The sequence below is a fragment of the Drosophila gunungcola genome, assembly GCF_025200985.1.
Source record: "Drosophila gunungcola strain Sukarami chromosome 2R unlocalized genomic scaffold, Dgunungcola_SK_2 000030F, whole genome shotgun sequence".
In the NCBI taxonomy this organism is placed as follows: domain Eukaryota; kingdom Metazoa; phylum Arthropoda; class Insecta; order Diptera; family Drosophilidae; genus Drosophila; species Drosophila gunungcola.
The window spans coordinates 89,641-111,657 of record NW_026453176.1 but is presented as its reverse complement, the minus strand read 5'-3'; the positions used below and the strand labels follow the sequence as shown (position 1 = coordinate 111,657).

Sequence of the window (22,017 nt, the reverse complement as noted above, 5' to 3'; positions counted from 1 at the left end):
TAGTTTTTGTTTATTGATTTCTATTAAAGTTGTCAATCAGATTTAGCAAGCCCCGATGGCTCTTAAAAAACCTTAATATGCGGGGCTATTAGGTCGTTGACCAAGCCGATTATCATTAGCCTCCCGTTAAATTCCCCCACCGCGAAACAAAATTTCTTTTATGCGACAATAACCCACACCACGCAGTCAAGTTTTTCCTTATTTTTTTCCGTTTACTTTTGTGGGTCATAATAAAATTTTGGACAATGACACAATAGCGGCAAATCAGTGGCAGGATGTGGAGAGAACAAAGCGCACGCAAGGAAGTGGAACATGAGAGGAATAATATAGGAAAACAAAGAAGGAGAAACAAAACAAAAACTGGTAAAAACCAGAAAACTTTTCCAGTTAAAGTTCCAAGTAGTTGGCTCAAGAAGAGTTATGCCTTAAAAAAAAGGCAGAAATTCACAAATGTCAGATTCGTTTCGGAGTTTACTGTTTTTTTTTTGCTTCTGATTGCCTTGGATTTCAATTTAGCTTCCCCCTGAATGACACCAATCAATTGTTTTGGACACTACTCAAACATTTTGCTGCCAATTAGGAGCTCCTGGCTATTATTTGAATAGATTCGCAGAAAATTTCTCATGCTCCGAAAAACGGAATGCTAACAATTATTTACAATGGTGGAAAATGTCAAGGGAAAAGTTCAAGTCCTTGGGGCGGTGTTCGGAGATCTTAGGAAAGTTTCCCATCTGCTGGCGTTTTTCAGAGACAAAGGACCGGATTTCATTGAATTTGAGTTTTTGCTAATAGCGAATCGAAGCGGAGGCTCTAGGGATGAGCACGCTGTGTGGCTGTGGATAATGGATAAGGAGAATGGGTCTATTTGGCCCCTACTCCGCTTGTTTTATCTCCCCATTTTATCCCCAAACACACTTGAATGAGCCTGCTGACGCTGCTCCTATTTTTAACATAGAAAAAAATGAGTAACGTATATATATGCTTTTTCTGTTAATACTACTTAGATAATAATACTTATTTTATTTTCATTAAATTATTAAATTAAAAAAAAAAATAATTAAATAAATAATTAAATTAAAAAAAAAATAATTATCATTACCTATTATCTATTTATTTACAATGTAAATTACATATTGATTTACAATCCTGAGAATATGTATTGACTTATAAATTAATGTTTTACGTTATTACTTATTACTTATAGAAACTTTTCAAAAAATATTGGTTCTTTGCTCGCGAAAATAAAGTCACAGGTTGTTATATGAACTTTAAATTATTGGGTGTAACAAAATTCTGAATAAGATCATAATTAAATTAATACCACAGAAATGTCAAAATAATACTTAAGTGGTTTAAAGAACAGTTTTAGACTTTTCGGTATAGAAAATAAACCAACAAGTATATATATATAAGTATTATATTATTTAGTATTGAATTAATAATTGAATTAAAAAACTTTTTTTTTTTTTTTTGTGAGTATTATGCTAAAGGCGACAAGTGCTATAAATTAAATGTTTTTTTTTTAATCCGCTTAACAAATAACCTAAGAATAATCTTTTAATTAAAGAACAAACTAAAATTCTATTTTTGGAAACAAGTTTTCTTTTTCTCTGTGCACCTTGTCTATCACCCAATTTTATCCGTTTCCCTGGGTGCGTGTGTTACGCTTTTTAATGAAGTCATTTGAAGCATTCGCTGATTCTTTTGTGATTTATGAGCAAACACCGCAGGAGCAGGATGAGCCTCCCCTTTTTCACTGCCTCACACAGGTGACACGCATCAATCAGTTGTTGTTGCCTAGCCATGGATGTTGTTGTGTCTGGTTGGTTGGGCATGTGTGAAGCTTCAGTTCACTTGTCACGATAATTGCTTCAAAATTTGTAGCCCAGGAGCTAACTGGATTAGGCTAATTGGCTGCCAGATGTTGTTCTTTAAAGTTTTACCTGGTCTCTTCCTGTGCGGAGCCAGTTTGAATAGCGCTAATTAAAGCTTAGGAGTACTGATTGCGAACAAAGCAAGCAAACAGTATTCACAAGCTTAATCTTTTTTCATCTGCTAATTTTCCCCTGTTCAAACATTTTACTTAACTGATTGCACAGCATTTAAGCTCAGGATTATGTAAATGTAAATTCCAGGTTCCGTTGCGTTTATTTTGATTGCAGCTGGCGGGCGTTAAATTAATTACGGTGATATAACTACGAATACACCGAGTAATCCGCCAATGAAAACTTATGCCCTGTCTCCCGTTTCTAATACTGACAGGTTATTAATCCCTTACTTAAGTGCTTTTTAGAGCAGTGCCCTTGTAAGTTTTTCAACTTGGCGGGTCAATAACCTAATCATACTTCTCCCGCACATAAAAAAAGCACAACGATTGGACTATTTCATGCTTGATTAAACCAACGACTAAGCAAAAATACTTATAACTCAATGTCGAAAGTTGCTCTGCACAAGCACAATGCCAGCGGCACTGCTAAATGGAAATGGCAACCAAATAGGAGGGGAGAGGGTTCCTCCTTATTCCTGAGATGATACAGCAGACATTGACTTATTCATGCTGCTGTTGCACTGCAGTTTTCGACCCGGCCAATGACTTTTGTACTTGGTCAGCAAAAGAGCAATGCAGCCGAGAAGACACTCCCCACAACAGATTTGAGTTTCGTTGCGAATGCAGTAGCAGAAACGCGACCCTTCAATGCACTTGCAACAATCTGGAGTGACAGTTCTTCACTGACAAAAATTATTATCCGAATTGGTTTAAAGTAGGGTTTTCCATTCGCAATTGCCACTTTGTCTTTCTATGCATATCTCCTCGGTGATTTATTGTTTTACAAAAGTTCTATCTCCGTGAACCATTAAAAGTTTTTAAGTTTCTTATAATAATGATAGCGGGATAATTCTTCATTGTCAGCATCAACTTCAAAAATATGTATATATTACAAATTTTCATAAAAGATACCTATTTATGTTGGTCTTATATAAAATGCATGTAAAGTGGTCATGGAATTTTGTAACGGAGTTCTATTAGTTGAAGCGTTTGACCTTTGCTAGTCGTTACAATTTCTTTTCTGTGTGGCTGCGATGAATCCATGAAGGGGTTTCCATTAAGTGCCGCCGAAAACATTCACAAAGAGATGGGTCCTTAAGCACTACTCCTCGGACAGGATAATCAAATCTGTTGTCCAGGTAACTTTCTATCCGATTGGGTCGAGATCCTTGCCGAAAAAGGTTAAATCGGTCTGGACTGCGAATGTGAAGACTCATCGCAGTGGATAATGATGTTTGGCAACCACTTTGACGGACAGCTCCATTCAATCGGGTCAGTTTATTTTTCCGGTTTAGGCAGTGGAAATGGTTTTCTCCACATAAACGCTGTAATATCGAAATTTTATGATAAAAGTTTCAGTTCAATGCTTCTCCGAATTTGTTCATGAACACTGAGTCACTTTAATGAAGAGCCTTTTCGACTTTTATTCCTGTATCGATTGTTTGCTTGAGTGTGTGGGCATTGGTGATGAGCTGGCTGTATCTGCTGCTGATATGTTGGCCTAATCATTCGACTGGAAATCGGACAAACAAAGACACGCCTTTACGAATGTTTTTGATGTTCAATGAGTGGGACTTTGACTTGTCGCTGGATGGGCGGGGATACTGACAAAGGTCCGCTGTAGTCGGCTCGTCAATGGTGTCCTGCTCGTTATCCCTTGAGCCTTGTGACCCTCTTGTCGAGCACATAAAGTTACTTCACCATTAGGCGGGGGCAGACAAAAGTTGCCCTACATATAGTTAATTAAGTAGCTATTACAGAGCCCACAAACCACATGAAAGCTGAATTTAAAACTAAATAAAACGCCACAGCTCTCTCATTTCTTGTGGCTAAATTCATTGAAATCCTTTAAACAAAAAATTGCAATTTGTAGGCTTTAAAAAATAAATTGCCTTCCCAACAATATTTTTAATTTTCAGTTTTTGTAATTAACTAAATTGTGCATTTTGTTGAATATGTTAAAGCAATCAGGAAAATATTCAACTCATTTGTTGTTTGTGGAATTCGAGATGAGCAGTTGAAGAGCTTGAATAATTAATGCATTTTGTATTTCATTTCATCGTTGATGAGTGATTAATCCCTTTTTTCATTTATGCAATCATTTATTTCCATCTGAGTTCTTCAGTTTATTCCCTAAAGAGTCACCTGTAAAGAGATTTATGAACAGACAGCAAGACCGAAATCGATTCAGTTTCGATTTTTCTCTGCATTGTAAATTGGTTATATCACCGCTGGCATAATCTTTATCAAGGAACGGAACCAGACATCAATCAAATTCAACAGGAAGTAATCGGTTCCCGTAGAACGGGAGGATCTGCAGTAATGCGAAAAATTATTACTGGTTGCTCATGGAGATTATAATTATTGTTATGAAAATTTATATGGCTGTGCTGCCAGCGGCCACAGTGCGAATGAGTGATGATGTGTGTATGCTGGAAATCAATTACCGTTTATATTTACACTTGCCAGACTTCACTGTGTGGCAATAATAACACTTAGACTTTCCCCTAAAGGCAGAGACTCAATAAGAATGCAAATTTGGACTACGATCTTCTTTTACCCAATCCACCCAGAAAATTAATTCGATGACCACATGGGAGTCCATCGCTAGTAGCGGTTGCAAAGTTAATTTTCCGCACGGTCCCCTAGCTTTTAATGAGAATTTTGTTGTCAATTCATGCCACAGTTTTTTGATAAAAATTATGTAAATAATGCTGGGGAACAATTTGTGTCAGCTTTGACTCCTGCGTGTTCCCTTTTGCCCGTTTCATTCTTTGACTTTTAATATGAAAAGTCAGCAGCGTAATAGAAAATTGTTTGCCTCATAATGAAAGAATAAATCTGCCAACAGCGCATTGGGCACGCGTTGCGTATACGTAATACGAGAAAATAATTGCTGCCAGCAAGCCCTGGCGACTAAATTGCTTTCGAAGCGAGCCGAAAGGCACACACTCCCATACACACGGCCAGAATGATGAGATTGCACAAAAGTTTTTTAAACAGAAAAAAAAACCCAGAAAATGATTTCGTTTACAATGGTTTCCCTTGTTCATTGCCCATTCCCACACCAACATTCCCCAAAAGCCGAAAAATGGTGCCTTTATGGCCGTGTTTATTGGCCTCTTGTTGACCAAAACATTCGTTAGTCTTCCACCGAATTTCCTTGCACATCCAGAGTCTCGAGTCCCGAATCTCGAGTCTGTCATTGCCGTTGCTCTGCGGATGTTTCTCCTTTCGCACTCGCCATAAATCATTATTATCAGGGGCAACATTTTAATGACTTTGTACATTTGCATACCGTACACCTGTTTTCTTGAGGGGCGGACATCTGGGCGTGGCTGGTCCTCTCAACTCTGTGGACGAAATTGTAGTTCAAGGACTTAGGAGTAAGCCGATGGCTTAAAGGCTTCAATGATGTCTGCAAAGGAACCACAAATCCCCTGTGGCGCAATTTTCGTTGATTATTTCGGTAAATTTACATTTGTTTTGAATGACTTACTTTATCCTTTTGGTGCTTAATTTAGTCTTTTAAACGCCATTCTGCTTATAAGCAATAATAGCATTTTGGACAGTAAAATATAACTACTGATTGTGTGCCACAATAAATTCAAAAGCTCAGAATTCAGAACTCATTCAAGTGCAGACTCCCAGCTCTTTCTCCGAAAATCCGTTTCCGGCTGGACCAAAGCCGATGAAAGGATTTGTAATGTATTTTGATGTATCGACAATATTTCATTTTGCATTTACGGCTTTTGATCTCCCAACTAAAATCCTACAACCGAGCAAGCGGGTTGTAGACCAAGCAATTGGGTTTGTAACGCTCGTGTGCATTTTTATTTTAAATACTCAAAAATCTACCCGTTAACAGATTGATAGAAAAGCTCTATGAGTTTTATCCAGAAACTATTTTAATCTCTGACTTTCAGTAAAGTTAATCCAAGAGCATTCAAACTTCGTTTTGTTTTTCGTCGCTCTGCTTTTGTTGACCCGCCAAAGCTGTTATTCACTTTTCTTGGTGACACATGCTCACCCTCGCAGCCTTGAGCTCCGGCCCCGTATGCATAACAAAAATGGCAACGGCAGCAACAGGGCCAAGACTTAAGCGGCGCTGCCGGTGGGCGGAATACGAAATACGGTCGGGGCCCAAAGGACCTGGCTTTTAATTGTGTGTCGGAAATTATGTTTCACTTTTTCCACCTCCGGCACATCATCAACAAGCCTCGACGGGCTTTTGTTACCTCCCAGTAACCCGAGGCAAGATTCCCCTGCACTGCAAATTGGAGGGTGCCTGACAGACATGGTTAAAAAACTAGGGTAAAATTTCGTGGAATTCAATTGTTGGTTTTTCTGTCTAGCAGTTTTTGGCTGTAATTCTATCTAATATGTTACAGTTAGGTATAACTATTTAATTTGACTCTTTTTCTGATGCTTGATTCGGTTTCAATGGGTTTTTAACGAATTCAGTGAATGTAGAAGGGGAAATTGGAAATGCCTTTCTTAATTAAAAACACAATTTTTCAAATAACGAATAATAAGTACAACGCCTTTGTGCTTGGTTATTGTGTTGTTTTGGGATTGTATTATTGTTTTCATTTAATGTTCATATTAATATTAGGCATTGAATATTTTTAGCATATACATTTTTATGATTTTCAACAATGTGTTGTACATACATTGATTATGAATTTATGTCAAGAGAAATGATGAGAAATAAAATCGATCTGAATATCTGGTCAATACCACAAATTACACATTCCATGGAGAAGCAATAATTTAAACACTACTTTCGATCTGATTATCTGGTCAATACTACAAATTACACATTCCATGGAGAAGCAATAATTTAAACACTACTTTTCATTATGAACAATTGTCAAAAATACATTTTCTTCTTTTCTCAAATTGCAGTGCTTCTGAACTTCCCAGGCTTTTGCGAACGAATCTTACTGCTGTTCAACCTTTTAAATTCGATTTAAAAACATTATAGCTCGAGCACATATAACACAATCAAGTGGAAACTAGATTTTCTGATTTGCCCTGAGCGAGGACAACTTTTGAACTTGTCAACTTCGCCGCTTGCTATTGCAAACTTTGCGGCTAGTCATCTAATGTCCTTGGATTAAAGTGCAATTAAATCACGATTTAATTGGTTGGCCAAGGAGCACTGCAGCGACGAGAGGCACCAGTTGGGAGCGGTTCGTGGGTGGCTGAGGGATTGATCTGCGGATGCATTTCATTTGAACAGGGGCCCGACAAAGACAATACGGAGGGTCTACGCAGTGCTTTGGCCCGTTTACGCAACAGAACGGGCCCCTCTCTTCCACAACAACCCACCCCGCCGGCCTCTCCCCTGCCCCTCGCCAGCACCCACAGCCTCGCCCAGAACCACAGCCACGCCCACATCTCCGAAAGAGGCGTCGGCAGGTGCGCCAGCTATTGCCAGGAGTCCTCGAATAATTCCGCAGCCGCTGTTCCAAAGCCAAGTGAAGCGGGAAAGCAAACCGCATCATCTGTAGGATCAGGAAAAGGACCTGCCGCAGACGGTAGCCACATCAATGGCCTCGCCCATCATGTAAGTACGCATTCGCTATTCCACAGATGCGCAATACGAAAGCCAAGCTCCCGACATGCATCTACTGCTATAAATGTACCATATATCCGTAGTCGTATCTTGGGCAGGTAACTACCGCTAAGAGGGAGCTGCTATCGCTGTAATACTTGTATCTTATACCTGACACGCATATCTCCTAATAGTGCACCGCAAGCTTGAACAATCCGAAATTGCAGCAACCGCATTGTTAGATATGTAAACATGTGCACATGGAAAATTTGATTTCCTACTGGCGAATAGCTTTCTTCGGGAATAGAAAAGATAAAAGTTGTGCAAACAAAACTATAAAACGATTTATGTTTTAAATGCAGTGAGACTGCAAAACCAATCAATTTTTAAGAGCATTTACATTTCCTAACAAATCAAAAAGTTTCTTACCATTTGATAAACATAAAAAGAAAATTTAAATTGTCTTCCTGAACAAATTTTTCTTATTTTCGTTATACAAATCAGACAGATATTTTCTTGACTGTTTAGACGGAACACCTTAGCAAACATTCAGTTTCCTATTCATTTTTGTAATGCATTTTTAAGCATAACTGGGTATTAATTTGTCTTGTCTACGTTATATAAGAGAGTAGTCATAGCTATTAAAGTTTAGGTACAACGATCTGAAACTTGGATCAGCTTTGAACTACCATTTCGTTCATGTCTTAACAGCTCTCAGATATTTCGTGACAGTCTCGTTATTGGTAATTCGATTTGCATTCACTTCACATTATGTGGGCCGAAATTGGTTTACCCTGGGCGGAGCGAACAGGGTCAGCACGTGAGTTGGGCCCAATAAAAAGGGCATTTTCGAAAACAACGACACCAACTTAATTGCGTAACAACATTTTACCATTAGACTTAATTAAATCGTCAACTGAAAAGTGTTCGTTGAAAATAACTGCTATTGGCTAGGAGATGGCACTGAAAATAAATGAATCTGCTGGAGAATCGGGGACAAAACCAGCTTTAAAATAGAGTGAGACTCTTGATTTGGATGGCACATACTAATGAATTTTAATGAGAAGCAATGTGGATTTTTGGATTGCATTTAAGGGGATTGCATGCACTGAAATTACCACCTAGGATGAAGCATGCTAATTAGGATTGCCATGGCAAATACAGCCACCATATTATTTTGCAAAAACCTGCCGCACAGACGGTAGATGGGAGCCACAGATGGTGGGTGACATCTGCCGCGTTTGGCAAACAAATGAACGGCTATGGCCAAAAACAGAGCATTTTTGGCCACAAGCCACGCAAAAACGTTGATATAAGAGACTCGGTGTAGCAATTGTATGAGGTCTGTTAAGCGCAAATATTGGACAATTTACCAAGCCTCCTGTTCATAAACCCGAAACTTTGCTTATTGGACAGCATCAGCTAGAGGGCGGCATCCCTTGCCAATTTGTAAAGCTTTTTGGGCCGGCCAAGAGGATTAGGGCAACAATATTTGGCCCTCGGCTCTGCCTTTTGTTGCTTCTTGGCCTGCCAGTTCAAATTAAAGTGTTGAGAGGATTTACTCGGCGGCTTAATTAAACGCAATTATAATAATGTTGACGCTCGTCTGTTGTTCCATTTCCATTGTTATTGCCGGAGAGTTAGAAAACATTTACACAATTTTAATTTATTTTTGTTGAAGTGAAAACAAGGGTAACTCTTTGGGCATAATGAATATTGAGTGGCGCTTGGGGTAAACGTAATGTAAATGGAACCAGAACACACTGCAATGTTAAGAGTGCAACTTCAATTAGTCCTCCGAAACTTTGAATGTAGTGATTTCGACAGCCTCTCAATTAGTTTAATTACAACTGATGTCACAGCACCGCAATCTGTTTTCGGGCAAATTCTATTTTTAAATAATTTATGAATTGGAGCACGGTATCGCAACCAGCAATCAACCCTGACAGCTTGGCATTGAAGGACTATATATATATACTTGCAACTTGTCATCCGCAATCATCCTTGCCTGCTGCACTCTTTTCGCCCAGAAATCTCCCATGTCAGGATGGGGCTTGGTGTTAAAGGGGTTGTTTCCGCCAAGCAAAGACATTTGCCGAGGACTCACTTTGCTCAGGTAACTGGGCTGATTGATTTGATTGCCGTCACCTCTGTGGGCTGACAGCCAGACTTACATATTCGGATGAGCCACTTTGTCCCAGCGAGTTTGTCAGCTCTCGTTTGAGGTCTTCGCCATGACAGATGGATACGCTTAAATGTTGATGTATTTTGGGGTAATCCTCCTGGTTCAATTTAAGCCACTTACCCTCAGGGGTAAATGTTCATAATTTTTTATTTCCCCCAGTGCCATTCATTTCCCATTAAGTTAAAAGCAGCTGAATTTGCATACATCCATAACCGGTGTCTCGGCTCTTGGTTTTTCCTGGGTGAATCGGTTAAAATGCAATTATCGGGGGAAGTTGCAATCTGATGGCACTCCCTTTTTGGCCGGAAATCGAATTGATTTGCCGGTTGGGCAGGCCGGTACACGAAGGGCAGGTGAATCGAACACACTGGAGGATTTATGGCTATGAATTGAGCCCTATTTAATATATATAAATGTGTACGTGTAACCGGTGATCCGAGACTCGCATAATTGACGGCCCATTAGACGGTAATGCAAAAAAATTGATGCCCTGCCTTAGCAGACCGTTCTTCCCTCTGTCGAAAATTGAATTTGATAAACTTTCTAAGGACGAGGCAGCGGAGAGCTGGAGTTGAGTTTCTAGGCAGCAATTAGTCCTTTTTAGGAGGATGGCGATGGGGTGGTAGGGGGTGGCAGTTCGGCCAACAGAAGCTACGTGCCATGCGTCAGCTGGAAGAACGGAAACCGAAAAGTTTGTTTTTGCTTAGAATTTTTAGCTCGGCCGTGGCAGTTGGGACCAGACCATCATGTAGCTCTGGCTTCGACTACTGCTGTCATTCGAGTGTTTTAATCAATTCTGATTTAATTTTACGCCCAATTAAGTGTGAAAAGCGTTTGATGTCGAGCACGGGTGCGAGAGGCAAATGGCGACGGGATACCCCCCTTCCCCCCTCGAGTTTTCCGACCAGTCACGCAAGCGTAAGCATTGAATACGCCATATGTGAGGGGGGTGGCCTTTGTTCGCCTCCAAGGTTCCCAAGTTAACTTCGGCCTTAGGGTTCGGGGTTCATTTGGTTCGCAGCACTCGCACTAGAATAAAGGCATTTTTAGATGTATTTTTTGAATATGTGTGCCAGCTTGAGAGCTGGAGACACTCACCGCCGCTTGTGTATCCCTGCCGTGGCTTCCGCACTCGCTCACCGCCCCTCGCTTATCCTCCTCACCTTTTTGCTAGCCCTGCCTGCTTGCCTGCCTGTCTTTCTCCCAGTGTACTCTCTAACCATGGACCAACTTTCTTCTTATGACAGAGACAGACGTGGCATATAGTTCCGCCAACCATTATCCAATAATCTCTACCAACAGCCACTGCCGAGCCGCTCCTCCAGTTTCAACGCCAGGCTAAGTCTGTTGGAGAGTTTAGTCTGCATGACTGCCGATCCGATATCGTTGTGCTTTTGGATTTGTTTGCAGGTAACGACCATGACTTCAAAACACCTCAATAAGACCAATTAATATTTCGTTTAAGAATATACTCATTCAAGATTACTTTGATCTAAATATAAATATAAATAAATGTGTTTACCTTAAATTCTTTGATTAATTTTAAAAAGGCATTCTGAAATCAAGGCTGAATCAAATGTATAGGAGTTTCCCTCTTGGACCTTAAAGACTTCCACTCCTGATGGCCCTTCAGGAGCAATAACTCCTTGTCGAGGAGTGTGAAGTGAATTGTAGTCATAAAACAATTTCCTTGTACATTTACGATACCACAGAACACGACAGACAAAGGCATCAAGAAATGTAAGGAGTGTCGGAAGGAGCTTGACAATTACCCACACTCGGCAAACATTCTTTTTGAGTAAATGTGTTAAATTCTTTATTTCGGATTTTCATTTATTACTTGTATAAATCGATTTTTGTACACATAAATTTCGATTTACATGGGGGTAAATTTTGGGGTTTTGGAGATTGTCGTAAGGCTAGACACGTTTAATTGCGTGGTGTTTCACTTTTTCCCCCTCCATCACTTTTTCGGAGGGGTATTCGCATGTGTGATAGTGTTATAGTGTGCTTGTGTGTTAACTTAGTTGTCAAAGATGGTTTTCTTCTCTTAGACGAGTGTAAGCTAATTAAAAATAGTATTTCGTTGTAGTAGCAATTTCCCACCTTGCTGCTGTCCTTAAATGAATGAGTTGTGTGTGCGAATGTGTCAGTTTATATAGGGTGGGTAGTGCGTACCTAACCAGACAGTACCTACTACCTACACTTTGAAATTTAGCACACGCTTTTCTGTTGACTGAGGACTGTTCATTTTACTTTCAACGTGTGCTTATTATTGGGTCGAGTTTTTGGGGGTCGTGTACGCTGTGGGTAAATGGGTGCGGATGAACATGCTTGGATGGCATCAACTGGGTAAACTAATCTTAACTGATAACTTAGAACTAACTGAATTGACACTGGCGTTTCGTGGTCCGAACATAATGCCAAAGAATTCGTCCGGAAATCAGCCGCGGTGCTGCCTATTCGTTGTTGAACTCACCATTTAGAGTTAAAATTTTGATATACATAATTTCAATATTTTTTTTTGTGAAAATTTTGCAACTCTTAATTTTTTTCCTTTTGAAATTTTTCTTCATGAATGTTGCATATTAACAAAATATTTTGAAATTCGTAAAGTAATTTGGACAGATCGATGAAGCCGAAAATAAAGTGGAACGCGAAACGAATAGATTCTTTTTTTTTTAACACCAAACGCTGGCCCTGATCGAAATCCCATTGTCTAGGCCGGCGTTTCAGGCAGAAGGTATGGGTTCGAGCTTCCCAACTTTCTGGCCAGTACGAAACAGTTTTAGCGTATAAAAATAAAGATATCGAGGGGTAGAGAGATTATGACGGGGTCTAAAAACTAATTCCTTAGTGGTTGCGTTGCGCCTACGTCGAGCAATCGAAGAGCAACCCATGGCGGCGAAGACCATGCCCTCCATGAACTGACAGTTTTCGTTGCTCGCGCACTGTTTTCGAGCTGTCTTTTTCTAATTGCAGTCTTACGATTATCATTTTTATCATTTTTTTTTTTTTGACCGTAGCCTAGGTTCTGTTTTCTCATATGATCTGATCCCTCTCCACGTCGAGGCCCCCGATCTTGGATTTTTTGGATGGGTGTCGGTGTTGTCAATATCGACGCTCGAGTCGTTGTTTGTGTGTGTCTGTGGTGTTTGTGTGTGTGTGGGACGGGGCCGATTTCGGGTGCTCGGTTGGGTGGCGGTAGGTGGGCGGACCACCCCACGCCGGGCACTTCCCATTTAGCGAGCTGTACTTAGTAGACAATCAGCAGGTTGTTCTCATTGAATCCAGCCGAGTGACCGGCGTTGCGTACAATGAAACAGGATCCGTCGAAGTGCATGCGTTTCTCATTACGACTGCAAGGGAATGGGGAGAACAAGGAGTTGTTAGTAAGAAGGAAAGAAAGGAAATATTTGAAATTTATATAAAAAATGTTAAATTAAACAAATATATACTAATATGATTGTTTTTGGTAAGTCCTAAGATCAAAGGTCAAAGGTCAGTTCAAAGATTGGGAGAAACAAATAGCGATGCACAGGGCAGTGGCTTACTCACCGGACGAACAGGTGCGAGGTCTTTCCCAGCGAAGCCGTGCAGTGGATGCCAGGCGTGGTCAGGGTGGCCGATCCGTTGCTGGGACTGGTGCGAATCAGGCACTTGTTGTGCTGGCGAGTGACCTTCACCAGGCCGTCGGCCGCCTGTGTGATGCGGAATCCGTTGATATCGTACACCTCGCTGCCGTCCTCGGCGCAGTTGTAGGTGGAGTTGGCGATTACCTCGTGGGCATCCGCCATAAAGGACGGACCGTGACGAGAGTCGCTGCGGAGCGTTAATTAGAAAGAGGAGCTCGACGAATCGATTTTGACAGTCTGGTCCTGGGAGGGATATACTCACTCGTAGAACACAGCCAGTGTGTAGTCCTTGGTCAGGTCGGTGAAGGTGTCCGTGGTGGTGCGCGTGCCAGCTGTGTCCACCAAATAGATGAGGGCGCAAGACTCGCTGGTGAAGCTGACGCCCTTGTACCACATTTTGGCATAACGTCTGAAAAGGGGAAAGAGTACTTTAGTTGGGCTTTTATTCGTTGCTCGATTGCGAAGCTATCTGCCGTTTTTAGAAGATTTTCAAATTGAAAGGGAATGTATTTTACTACCAATTATAAAAAAAACATAAAAATTTAAGAACAAAATTAATTGAAATCGGGAAATTTCAGTTTTTGGTTTTGTGTCGAATTTTATTTTTATTCTCAAACTAGCTAATAGAGGTTAAAAACTTGAAAACATCAGTCTCCCAAAATTCTGGTTTTTGATTTAAAACCGAAAAAGCTTAGTGACAGAGTTTCTAAAATTGGGAAAAACTAGTGATGTAATTCTAACAAAATTTTAATTATTGATTCGAATATCGATACTTACGATGGTAATAAATATGATATCGATATCCCAATGAATTACTAAATCGACTCTAAAAAACTTAATGCTTAAAAAGTTACCCAAGCGAAACTTACACAAAGTTATTGGCCTTCATTCCGTCGAAGGTGACGATCTCCACCTTGGAGCCGCTTTGCAGAACGCGTCCATTGGGATGGATGAGGGCCGAGTTGCTGCAGTTACGCGACAAAGCGACGGCCACCATGCTGCGCTGGTTGAGCACGCGCACAGCCTTGTCCAGGGTCATGTCAATGCTGTAAGGGATTCGTTTTATTCATATTATAGTAACTAAGGGTAGCTTTCCACTCCACCCACCGAACACCTTCGCGCAGACGCAGCTGGATGGTGCCGTTGGTCATGGCAATGGGTCCGGATCCGGGGCACGGCGGCGGTGTGTTGTTGTCGAACTCGAAGGTGCGCGAGCTGACGCGACCCAGGGCGTATGGTGGCGGCGGCATTGGGGACGGAAACTGCTGGGTGTGGTGCGCCTGTGGCTGAATATTTGGAATTTGGAATATACTTTAAGAATTTAGATGGCAGGTAATGAAAGGTAGGGCACCCACCACACAATAGGCTCCTTCAGCATCATAGCCAAAACTGGTGTTGTAGCGTCCTGTCAGACTCTTGCCGCTGCGCGTGATGTTCCCGGCATCCAGCTCCATGCCCACGGCCTCAAAGCCAGAAGCCACCTGGGGAATGGCGCCGAACGGCGAGTGCGAGGACGGATGGACGCCCAGGTGCATGAAGGGGCGGGCACTGCTGCTCGTCTGGCTGGAGCACTCCTTGGCCAGGACGGCGGTGCTGGTGCCCACGCTGGCGCTGTTTCCCAGGCTGCTGCTGCTGCCGCGCTCCAATCCTCGCTCCATGCCCCGCCTCACGCCGCACACGCTGCCGGCACTTAGCGACAAGCTGCTCATACGGGAGCCCAGCGTGCCGCTCATCGAAGGCACAAGGCGCATGGTGGCTTGCTAAGGGTTAGGAGAGGAAAGGATGTTAGGATGGTCTGCAGATAATTCTAATAGCTAGTTTTGTATTTAGAATTTTGGGCTGAACTGGATTCACATTTACAAATTTGTATTAAAATGATCTACCAGTGTTCATAAAACTTATATTAATATATTAGCTTTTAAATAGATAAATGTTTCGAGGCATTGGGAAAATGTAGCATTTTATTGTTTAGCGTGACGCCAAAAAAGTTCTACTTCTTTGGGGGGACAACCCTGCCTGTTCTGCCTTCCTCTCAGAAAACTAATGTTAAAATTTATAGCATGCGGTACTGTTCTAGAGCTATGACAGGCGTGGCCACAACTAAATTGCACTAAAGCAAACGAAAAGTATTTTTGAGAATTTGGCTTACTCCGCTGTGTCCTTGAATACGGCTCTTTTCGCGTATATTTTTGCCAAAATAATTTGGATGTGTCAAAAAGTGACAGATGAGGACTATATTTTCAGTCCTCGTCTGTCAATTCAGCAATGACGGTGCGTATTTTAGGTGAAAATTAATTGAAAATGGCAGGGCAACTCTACTCACCGGCGACGGGCTGTTGTTGGTGTAGACGGAGCGCTGGCGCACCCCGTTGGGCGCCTTGGTGGGCGAGCGAAGGATGTTGTTGATCTTGTCGTTCATCTGGGCACGGGACAAGAAGTCCTCGGCGTTGAAAATGCCCACACGGCTGCTCTTCGGGGTGGCCACTGGCACTGGGGCTGGAGCAGTCGGCTCCACCTGGGGTTCATCGCAGCCGGTTTCCTGGCACTGCACCTCCTTGCTGGTGCTGGTCTTCGGTGGAACGGTGTCCTGCGAGTCGGTGACCATCTTGCTTAGCTTCTAGTACGGATTTGCAATCGGTGGACAGTGGGCAGTGGGCAGTGAACAGTGGATTGGTGTGGGACTACTGTACTGTGTGCTTTGGTGGACCCGGGCCTGGACTTGGTTGGTATCTGGATCTAAACGAGAACGGCACACGCGCGTGCTGGTTGCAAAAATCAAATACTCTGCTCGACACGGAACACAACGACTCAATGAGAGGAATTTAATTTTTATTTTTTATTACTTTTCAAGAGCTCTGCTCGCTGCGACAATTTTTGAAAGAATGACTCGCCACATCTGCTGTTCGAGGAATGTGCCATCGATTTTGACAGTTTGTCGCCTACCAAGTTTTCGATAGGTGAAAGTGCGATGGTATCGAGTACTTTCTATTGCAATATATTGGTCAGCATATGTGGAAACCCTTTTTTTTAGGATGCCAGTTTAAGTTCCGCCCAGTGTTGCATACTTTTAGACGGCAAAAAGTTTATTGAATTCAAAATAACGCATTTAGCGACGAAAGTGTTGGATGAGTTTTAACTGCAACCGACAAGGGGCTTTTAGAGCCTGGAAAACCAAGTTTTGCCGACATAAAACTCAGGCCCAGACCCTCGGCTCACTTAATTGAATTGAGAAACAGACTTGAACACTGCGCAATTTATTGCTGCACTTTTTACAGTTTCTCCCAGTTGTAGGCAGCTCAAAGAGGCTCAGGCCTTTAAGACTTATTGGCAAATTGCATTCACCTAAGAGGGAAGTAAAAGAAGAAATTGCAATTTTCCACATTGAACCGCTCATTTTTGTTCAATGGCGGAATGGCGATGAAAAAATGAGAGTAACAAACTTCTGAAGAACTCGAATGAAATGTCAGGAGTGACATAAAAGTTATGTTGGAACGTGAGCATCTGTCTTTGCCAAACACAAACAAAATATAGCTGAAAACATATACCCTTGATCCAATTGAAATAGTACATTCAAGAGCATTTTTAAAAAGACACATATTCGTTTAACATATGAAATATTCAAGGAATTGAAAGGAAGGAGAAATTTGAAAACAGGGTAAGGCGTGACCTTGTCTGGTGTTTAGTCTCTTTTGTTCGATGTTGGGAAGCTATTAGTTTAGAAGGGATTTCTATACCAACTTTTATATTCTGTGTCAGTCTAAGACTCTTTATTGCATTTATTATCAATAAATAAAAACAATCATTCTGTTATTTCTGTGCAATAGTTTGACTTTCGCTTCAGTTCCTTCATCAGTATCTCGCATCTGCCTGAATGTTGACAAATTCACCAAAATATTGGCAAATCCCCAAGGTCTTTTAATCTTGTTTTTGCTGAGTTTGGTTTTCGGTTTTTGTGTTTTGTGGGTTCACTAACTCACCTTCGTAGTGAAAGGACCCTGAACTTCCGAATCGATTGTGTTTTGGTCCGACTGTCAACTCTTTCCGCTGGTGTTCCCATGATTGATTTTGGCTTTCGCTTTTTCTGCGGGGAATAGTTTGCTTAATGAGCGCATTGACTCCTTGCATTTGGCCATCGGCCCACGCAAATTTAAATTGTCACTTTCGCCATCATTTCTATTTCAATTGACGCGTTTATTTGGCTGGCCGACATGTTTGAATTTTATTTTTGGCGCTGACGGGTCATTAAAATTCTGCCACTGCAGCTGCACTTCCTCCCACGCATCGCATTGACTCAGTTTTGAGCACTGAGCACTGGCTGAAAGTGAAAACGCGAAAAAGAACAAGTTTAATGTATTTATAGAGGGAATGCAACTGCATATGCATTCAATGAAATACGGAAACTCATTTGTAAAAAGCACCCATGTCTCCCCGCTTGTTTTTCCGTTGTCACTTTCGCCAGCCGCAAACGAACAAATTGGTTAGCCTCCTTTTTCAGTATTTATTGTTCGTATTGTGAATTTTCATTCGCGAAAATGCAAATTTGTCGACAGGCTTCTGAAATTTCGGTTTTGTGGGCGCGTTGGCTAAATAGTTAGCTGAGGCTGGCTTTTAGTTCTAATTGCGGCCGATTTGTTGGCTTGGAAACATGTTTGCCAAATTTTAATTAGCTCGAGTCCAAAATGAAATTGCAATTACACAAAAAACAAACATAAGCGAAGTGAATTCAGGAGTTCTCTATTATTTCCCAAAGCTCATTTAAATGTGGAAAACTATTTTCGTCGTCGGCTGACTGAGCAGAGTGTCAGTGAACTTTAAGCGCAGACAAAGATGATAAAAATCAGATATATATATACACGAGTATATAGACAAAATGCATTCGAACTGCCCTGTGCTGCAATCTTTGACGTCATCATTGTGGTGACCACTCAAATTGATGGAAAACTTATGGCATAATTGAAATGGATTTTAAAATCCATTTGTTGTGCCTTCCTTATTAAATCCTTAGCAATTTTCATTAAAAACAATTATCACCAGCGACGCCACTTTCTCTTTGTCGACGGCAGGAGTTTTCCCGGGGGACGGGAGGTGGTCGGAAATTAATTGATTGTCAAGATGAGGCAACGGCAACGGCAGCCCAACGGCAACCGAGCTGTGTAAACAAATAAATGTGTCTGGTCATTCAGCGGGAGATCTTTGTTGTCGCCTTTAGATGATAATGCCGCCCGCTGTCAGCTATGGAATTACACTCGCACACAGCCCACTCACTCACTATATATCCCGATATTCCGATGTACATTAACGGATCTTAACCGATTGGCACGCGACGCTAAAAGCCTTTCGACTTGGCTTCCATCAATATTTTGGCATTCCAGGCATTTTGCCGTCGAATTCCTTGGCGACTTTTCTGTTTACACAATCCCCTTGACACGGCTCCAAAGTAAATCCAGTCACCAGGGTGATTCACGGGGATTTCCTGGAGACAAGAGCCACCTACGCGTGCCTTAAAAACGATATGAAAACAGATTGAAAGGTTGGCCAAAAATTGGTCTGGTCGGAATGTCTGCCAACTGCCGCCGTTTGACGTCATCGGCTCCTCGGCACTTGCCAAAAAAAAAATCTATTCACCTATCTATAGTCCGTCCAAAGGTGTGCTAGGCGGAATTTTGTGGCTGGGCGGGTTAGACTTTCGCAAGATTTAATGTGTGCTGGCGCTTTGCCCGCGATGTCGGTCCGCATTTCATGCTTCATTGGCGGGCGACGGTGACGTTGTCGCGTCTGCTTTGATTTTGATAAAATAGGCCAAAGTGCTCATCAATAATCATTTCTGTAAAGATCGGTGAGCGAAGCAATCATTTTTACAGCATTTACAAAGAGCCCGCAAACGGGCGCAGAAGATATGTTGGACCATGCATAGCAATCCATTTTTATGAGCAGCCTTCACACATTTTAAAAACTAGTTGTCCGCAAGGTCTGGGGAATAATCCAATCACGTGATTTTTTAGAAAACTTTTGATTGGTTTTCATTAAATGCAAGGTATAGATTTTTGGTAAACCGAATAATACCTATAACAATGAAAATGTCATGTAAATCTATGCAGTTAGAGTTCCACCTATATTTCCTGACACAAGATAGGAAAACATCTTTACCTTTGTTATCAATGTTTTTCAACATTGATAAAGGACCAACTTAAAAACATGTATTCAAATCATGGCTGAGGGAGCTGTTATGATTCAATATACCAAATATTTTAAAATAGGCATCAAAGGATTTTCCACAAAAGACAAACCATTCTCTTGAACATATTTTATTTTTCCAAAGATACATATTTCTCTCTACTTTTTTTGACCGCAATTTTTTTATGTCCTTTATTTATTTAATTTTAATACTTGAATATTATCTCCATTTATCAAAGAAAACGGCAAAAACTTGGCACAGCCACTAGAGTATACTCATATTTTATTCATTGGTTACCCACAAAGAAAACAACTGTAGCAATTCTATCCAAAAAATCGTGCAAAAAGCCAAGGAGACGCGGACGTGCCTCTTGGCAGCTACCACGCCCACTTTCCCAAAAGTGTTCCACTTTCTCAGGTTTATTCGGCGCCCACCTTGCTCCAAGATTCCCGAGAAGGCATAAATCAAGTGACTTTCACTTCTGCCTGTTCCGCCTTCGCCTGTTTTATCTTATTTTGCTGTTGTTTTTGTCGAATATTAATTTTTTTTATCTGTATTATTATTGCGGGGATTTTGTCAAAATGAATTTTATAACACATGCTCAGTATTATTTGATGAGGCATATCTATAGATACGAACGTGTACCGGTGACTACTTATCATGATTGTGAAGTGTGCCCGCTTTCTTCCTTTTTGGGTGGAATAAACTGTCGGGTTTATAGGACAGTATCCCCCGCATCGGGCAAGGTGCCCAGACAATCACAAATGCATGGGCAATTGCAGACAAGGGCTGCATAGTTTCCGGCACGCATTTCGCTCGCTTTGTGCCATTATTTTATTTCCAATTCCCGCAGCTGGAAAAAAGTCGACCAGACTCGCTGTCCAGACGGAAAAGTTCAACGCACTGATGGAATCATCGGGCTGTGGACCCAATCATTGTTGAATGGCGATTGGCCATAACCAGACCAAAGAATTACAATCGGGCGACTCAACTATTTGCAATTCCCCAACCCCAAAGCAGACCCACGGAACATCAAGCGCAGACAACCCGCTGACTCAGAAATGTGGCCCCATCCCCCGAGAACTGTCCACATTTTGTGGCGTCCCCATTTCGCGGCGAGAGAATTTACAATTTCAGCAGTGAGCACACCTTTTTTACAGTTTACACAGAGATAAATAAATTTACCTGAATGGGCATTCCATTACTGGTCCAAAAAGGGGATGGTACAAATAAATAAATAAATTGAATCCAGAAATTTGTTCTTCATAGATTATATAATCGAAATATTTAGTAAATTGTATGATTTAATATAAAAATAAATAAATTAATATGGAAAGTACTGGACGTAAATCGTATTGGTTTTTAATGCTTCATGTTTAAGTATAATATAGCTCAAAATTAAATTAAGCATTTCAAAGGCAATCAAATAAAATATTGAAGAAAATCTAAGCCAAAAATATTTAACTTGAGAATTAAATGCTGGATTTACTATGTGTTCAACTAACGGATTTGATTTTATTTTTTTTAGATATAAAAAATTATTTAATAGTTCTCTATTTTGATTTAATTGATATTTGTATAATTGGTCTGGGTCACAACAAAATATTCGAACCGACAAGGATTAAATTACTGAAAACTTCTAAAGTCTGGAATTTAATTTTTTCATCATTACTATTATGATCGAATTGTTTTTTCCCCAAGTGCAGATGGGAAAAGTAAAATTCCACAGCTCTCTGTGGGACCTGGAAAACTGCAAATAAGAATGAGGAAAAGTGAGCCGCAACCGCTGCCCATTTTCGTGTGTCTTCGTTGTTTATGGTCCGCTGCGGTGGCCACTGTCAAGTGAACATCTTCCAACGCCCATTCACGACACCCACATTTCACGGGCAGCAGAGCACCTCAACTCTGGAGGAATGCTTTCAACTTATTTCTTGGCGCTGTCTTGTTATTGGGATCAAGTCAATATTTGTCGAGTGAAAATTACTTCCTGCCCTGAAATTCAGGCATTTCTTAAGTACGCTCATTCCCTTTTGGTGCTCGCCACCTAGATGTTTGCATTCCGCTGCCGTCTTAATTTTAAAATTACAAATAATTGTTTGTATAACTTGGTTCACGTGACCGAAAACGTTTTAATTAGGAAATGCTCTGAACTTTGTGCACAAGAATTTGTCATCTTGTAATGAAAAAAGTTTGTTTATCTTTCATGTTTTTACAATTGAATGCGTCAGTGTTTATTTAATAAATGCTTTATGCTTTGCTTTATCTTCGTGTCCCGTACAATTAATTTACACTCTGAAGAAGAAAACTTTTTTTAAAGTGCTTTTGTTTTTTTTTGATTAACTTTGTTCCTTCATCTTTAAACATGAATTATTAAATTACTTATTCAGGAAATACAGAACTAAGTATAAAATGATT

General features: G+C 41.0%; 2 protein-coding genes across 3 annotated transcripts in view; one reads left to right on the top strand and one right to left on the bottom strand.

Moving 5' to 3' along the window:
• Nucleotides 1–7,210: 7,210 nt before the first annotated feature.
• LOC128256934 (hormone receptor 4) overlaps nucleotides 7,211–22,017 on the top strand; it is a 40,579-nt gene continuing 25,772 nt past the window's right edge. Inside the window, exon 1 of one of the 2 annotated variants that reach the window (XM_052987660.1) lies at nucleotides 7,211–7,619. Coding sequence is in view for 1 of the 2 variants with exons in the window: in XM_052987659.1 (XP_052843619.1) it covers nucleotides 11,158–11,202 (45 nt within the window). In the remaining variant the exon portion in view is untranslated. Of the gene's footprint in view, nucleotides 7,620–11,066; nucleotides 11,203–22,017 lie in introns of those variants that run through there. The other variant, XM_052987659.1, reaches the window with a different exon arrangement.
• Nucleotides 11,605–16,325, bottom strand: LOC128256936 (uncharacterized). The gene is made up of 7 exons (XM_052987662.1): nucleotides 15,751–16,325; nucleotides 14,783–15,187; nucleotides 14,535–14,713; nucleotides 14,297–14,473; nucleotides 13,690–13,836; nucleotides 13,351–13,614; nucleotides 11,605–13,151 (listed from the first exon to the last, which is right to left on the bottom strand). Exons 1-7 carry the CDS (start codon nucleotides 16,030–16,032, stop codon nucleotides 13,049–13,051), a joined length of 1,557 nt encoding a protein of 518 aa, XP_052843622.1. The 5' UTR covers nucleotides 16,033–16,325; the 3' UTR covers nucleotides 11,605–13,048.

Coding starts and splice junctions, on each gene's coding strand:
- LOC128256936 (XM_052987662.1), bottom strand. CDS start 16,032: ATGGTCACCGACTCGCAGGACACCGTTCCACCGAAGACCAGCACCAGC. Junction 15,188..15,750: donor CCAACAACAGCCCGTCGCCG/GTGAGTAGAGTT, acceptor CCTAACCCTTAG/CAAGCCACCATGCGCCTTGT. Junction 13,152..13,350: donor ACCTCGCACCTGTTCGTCCG/GTGAGTAAGCCA, acceptor ATTCCCTTGCAG/TCGTAATGAGAAACGCATGC.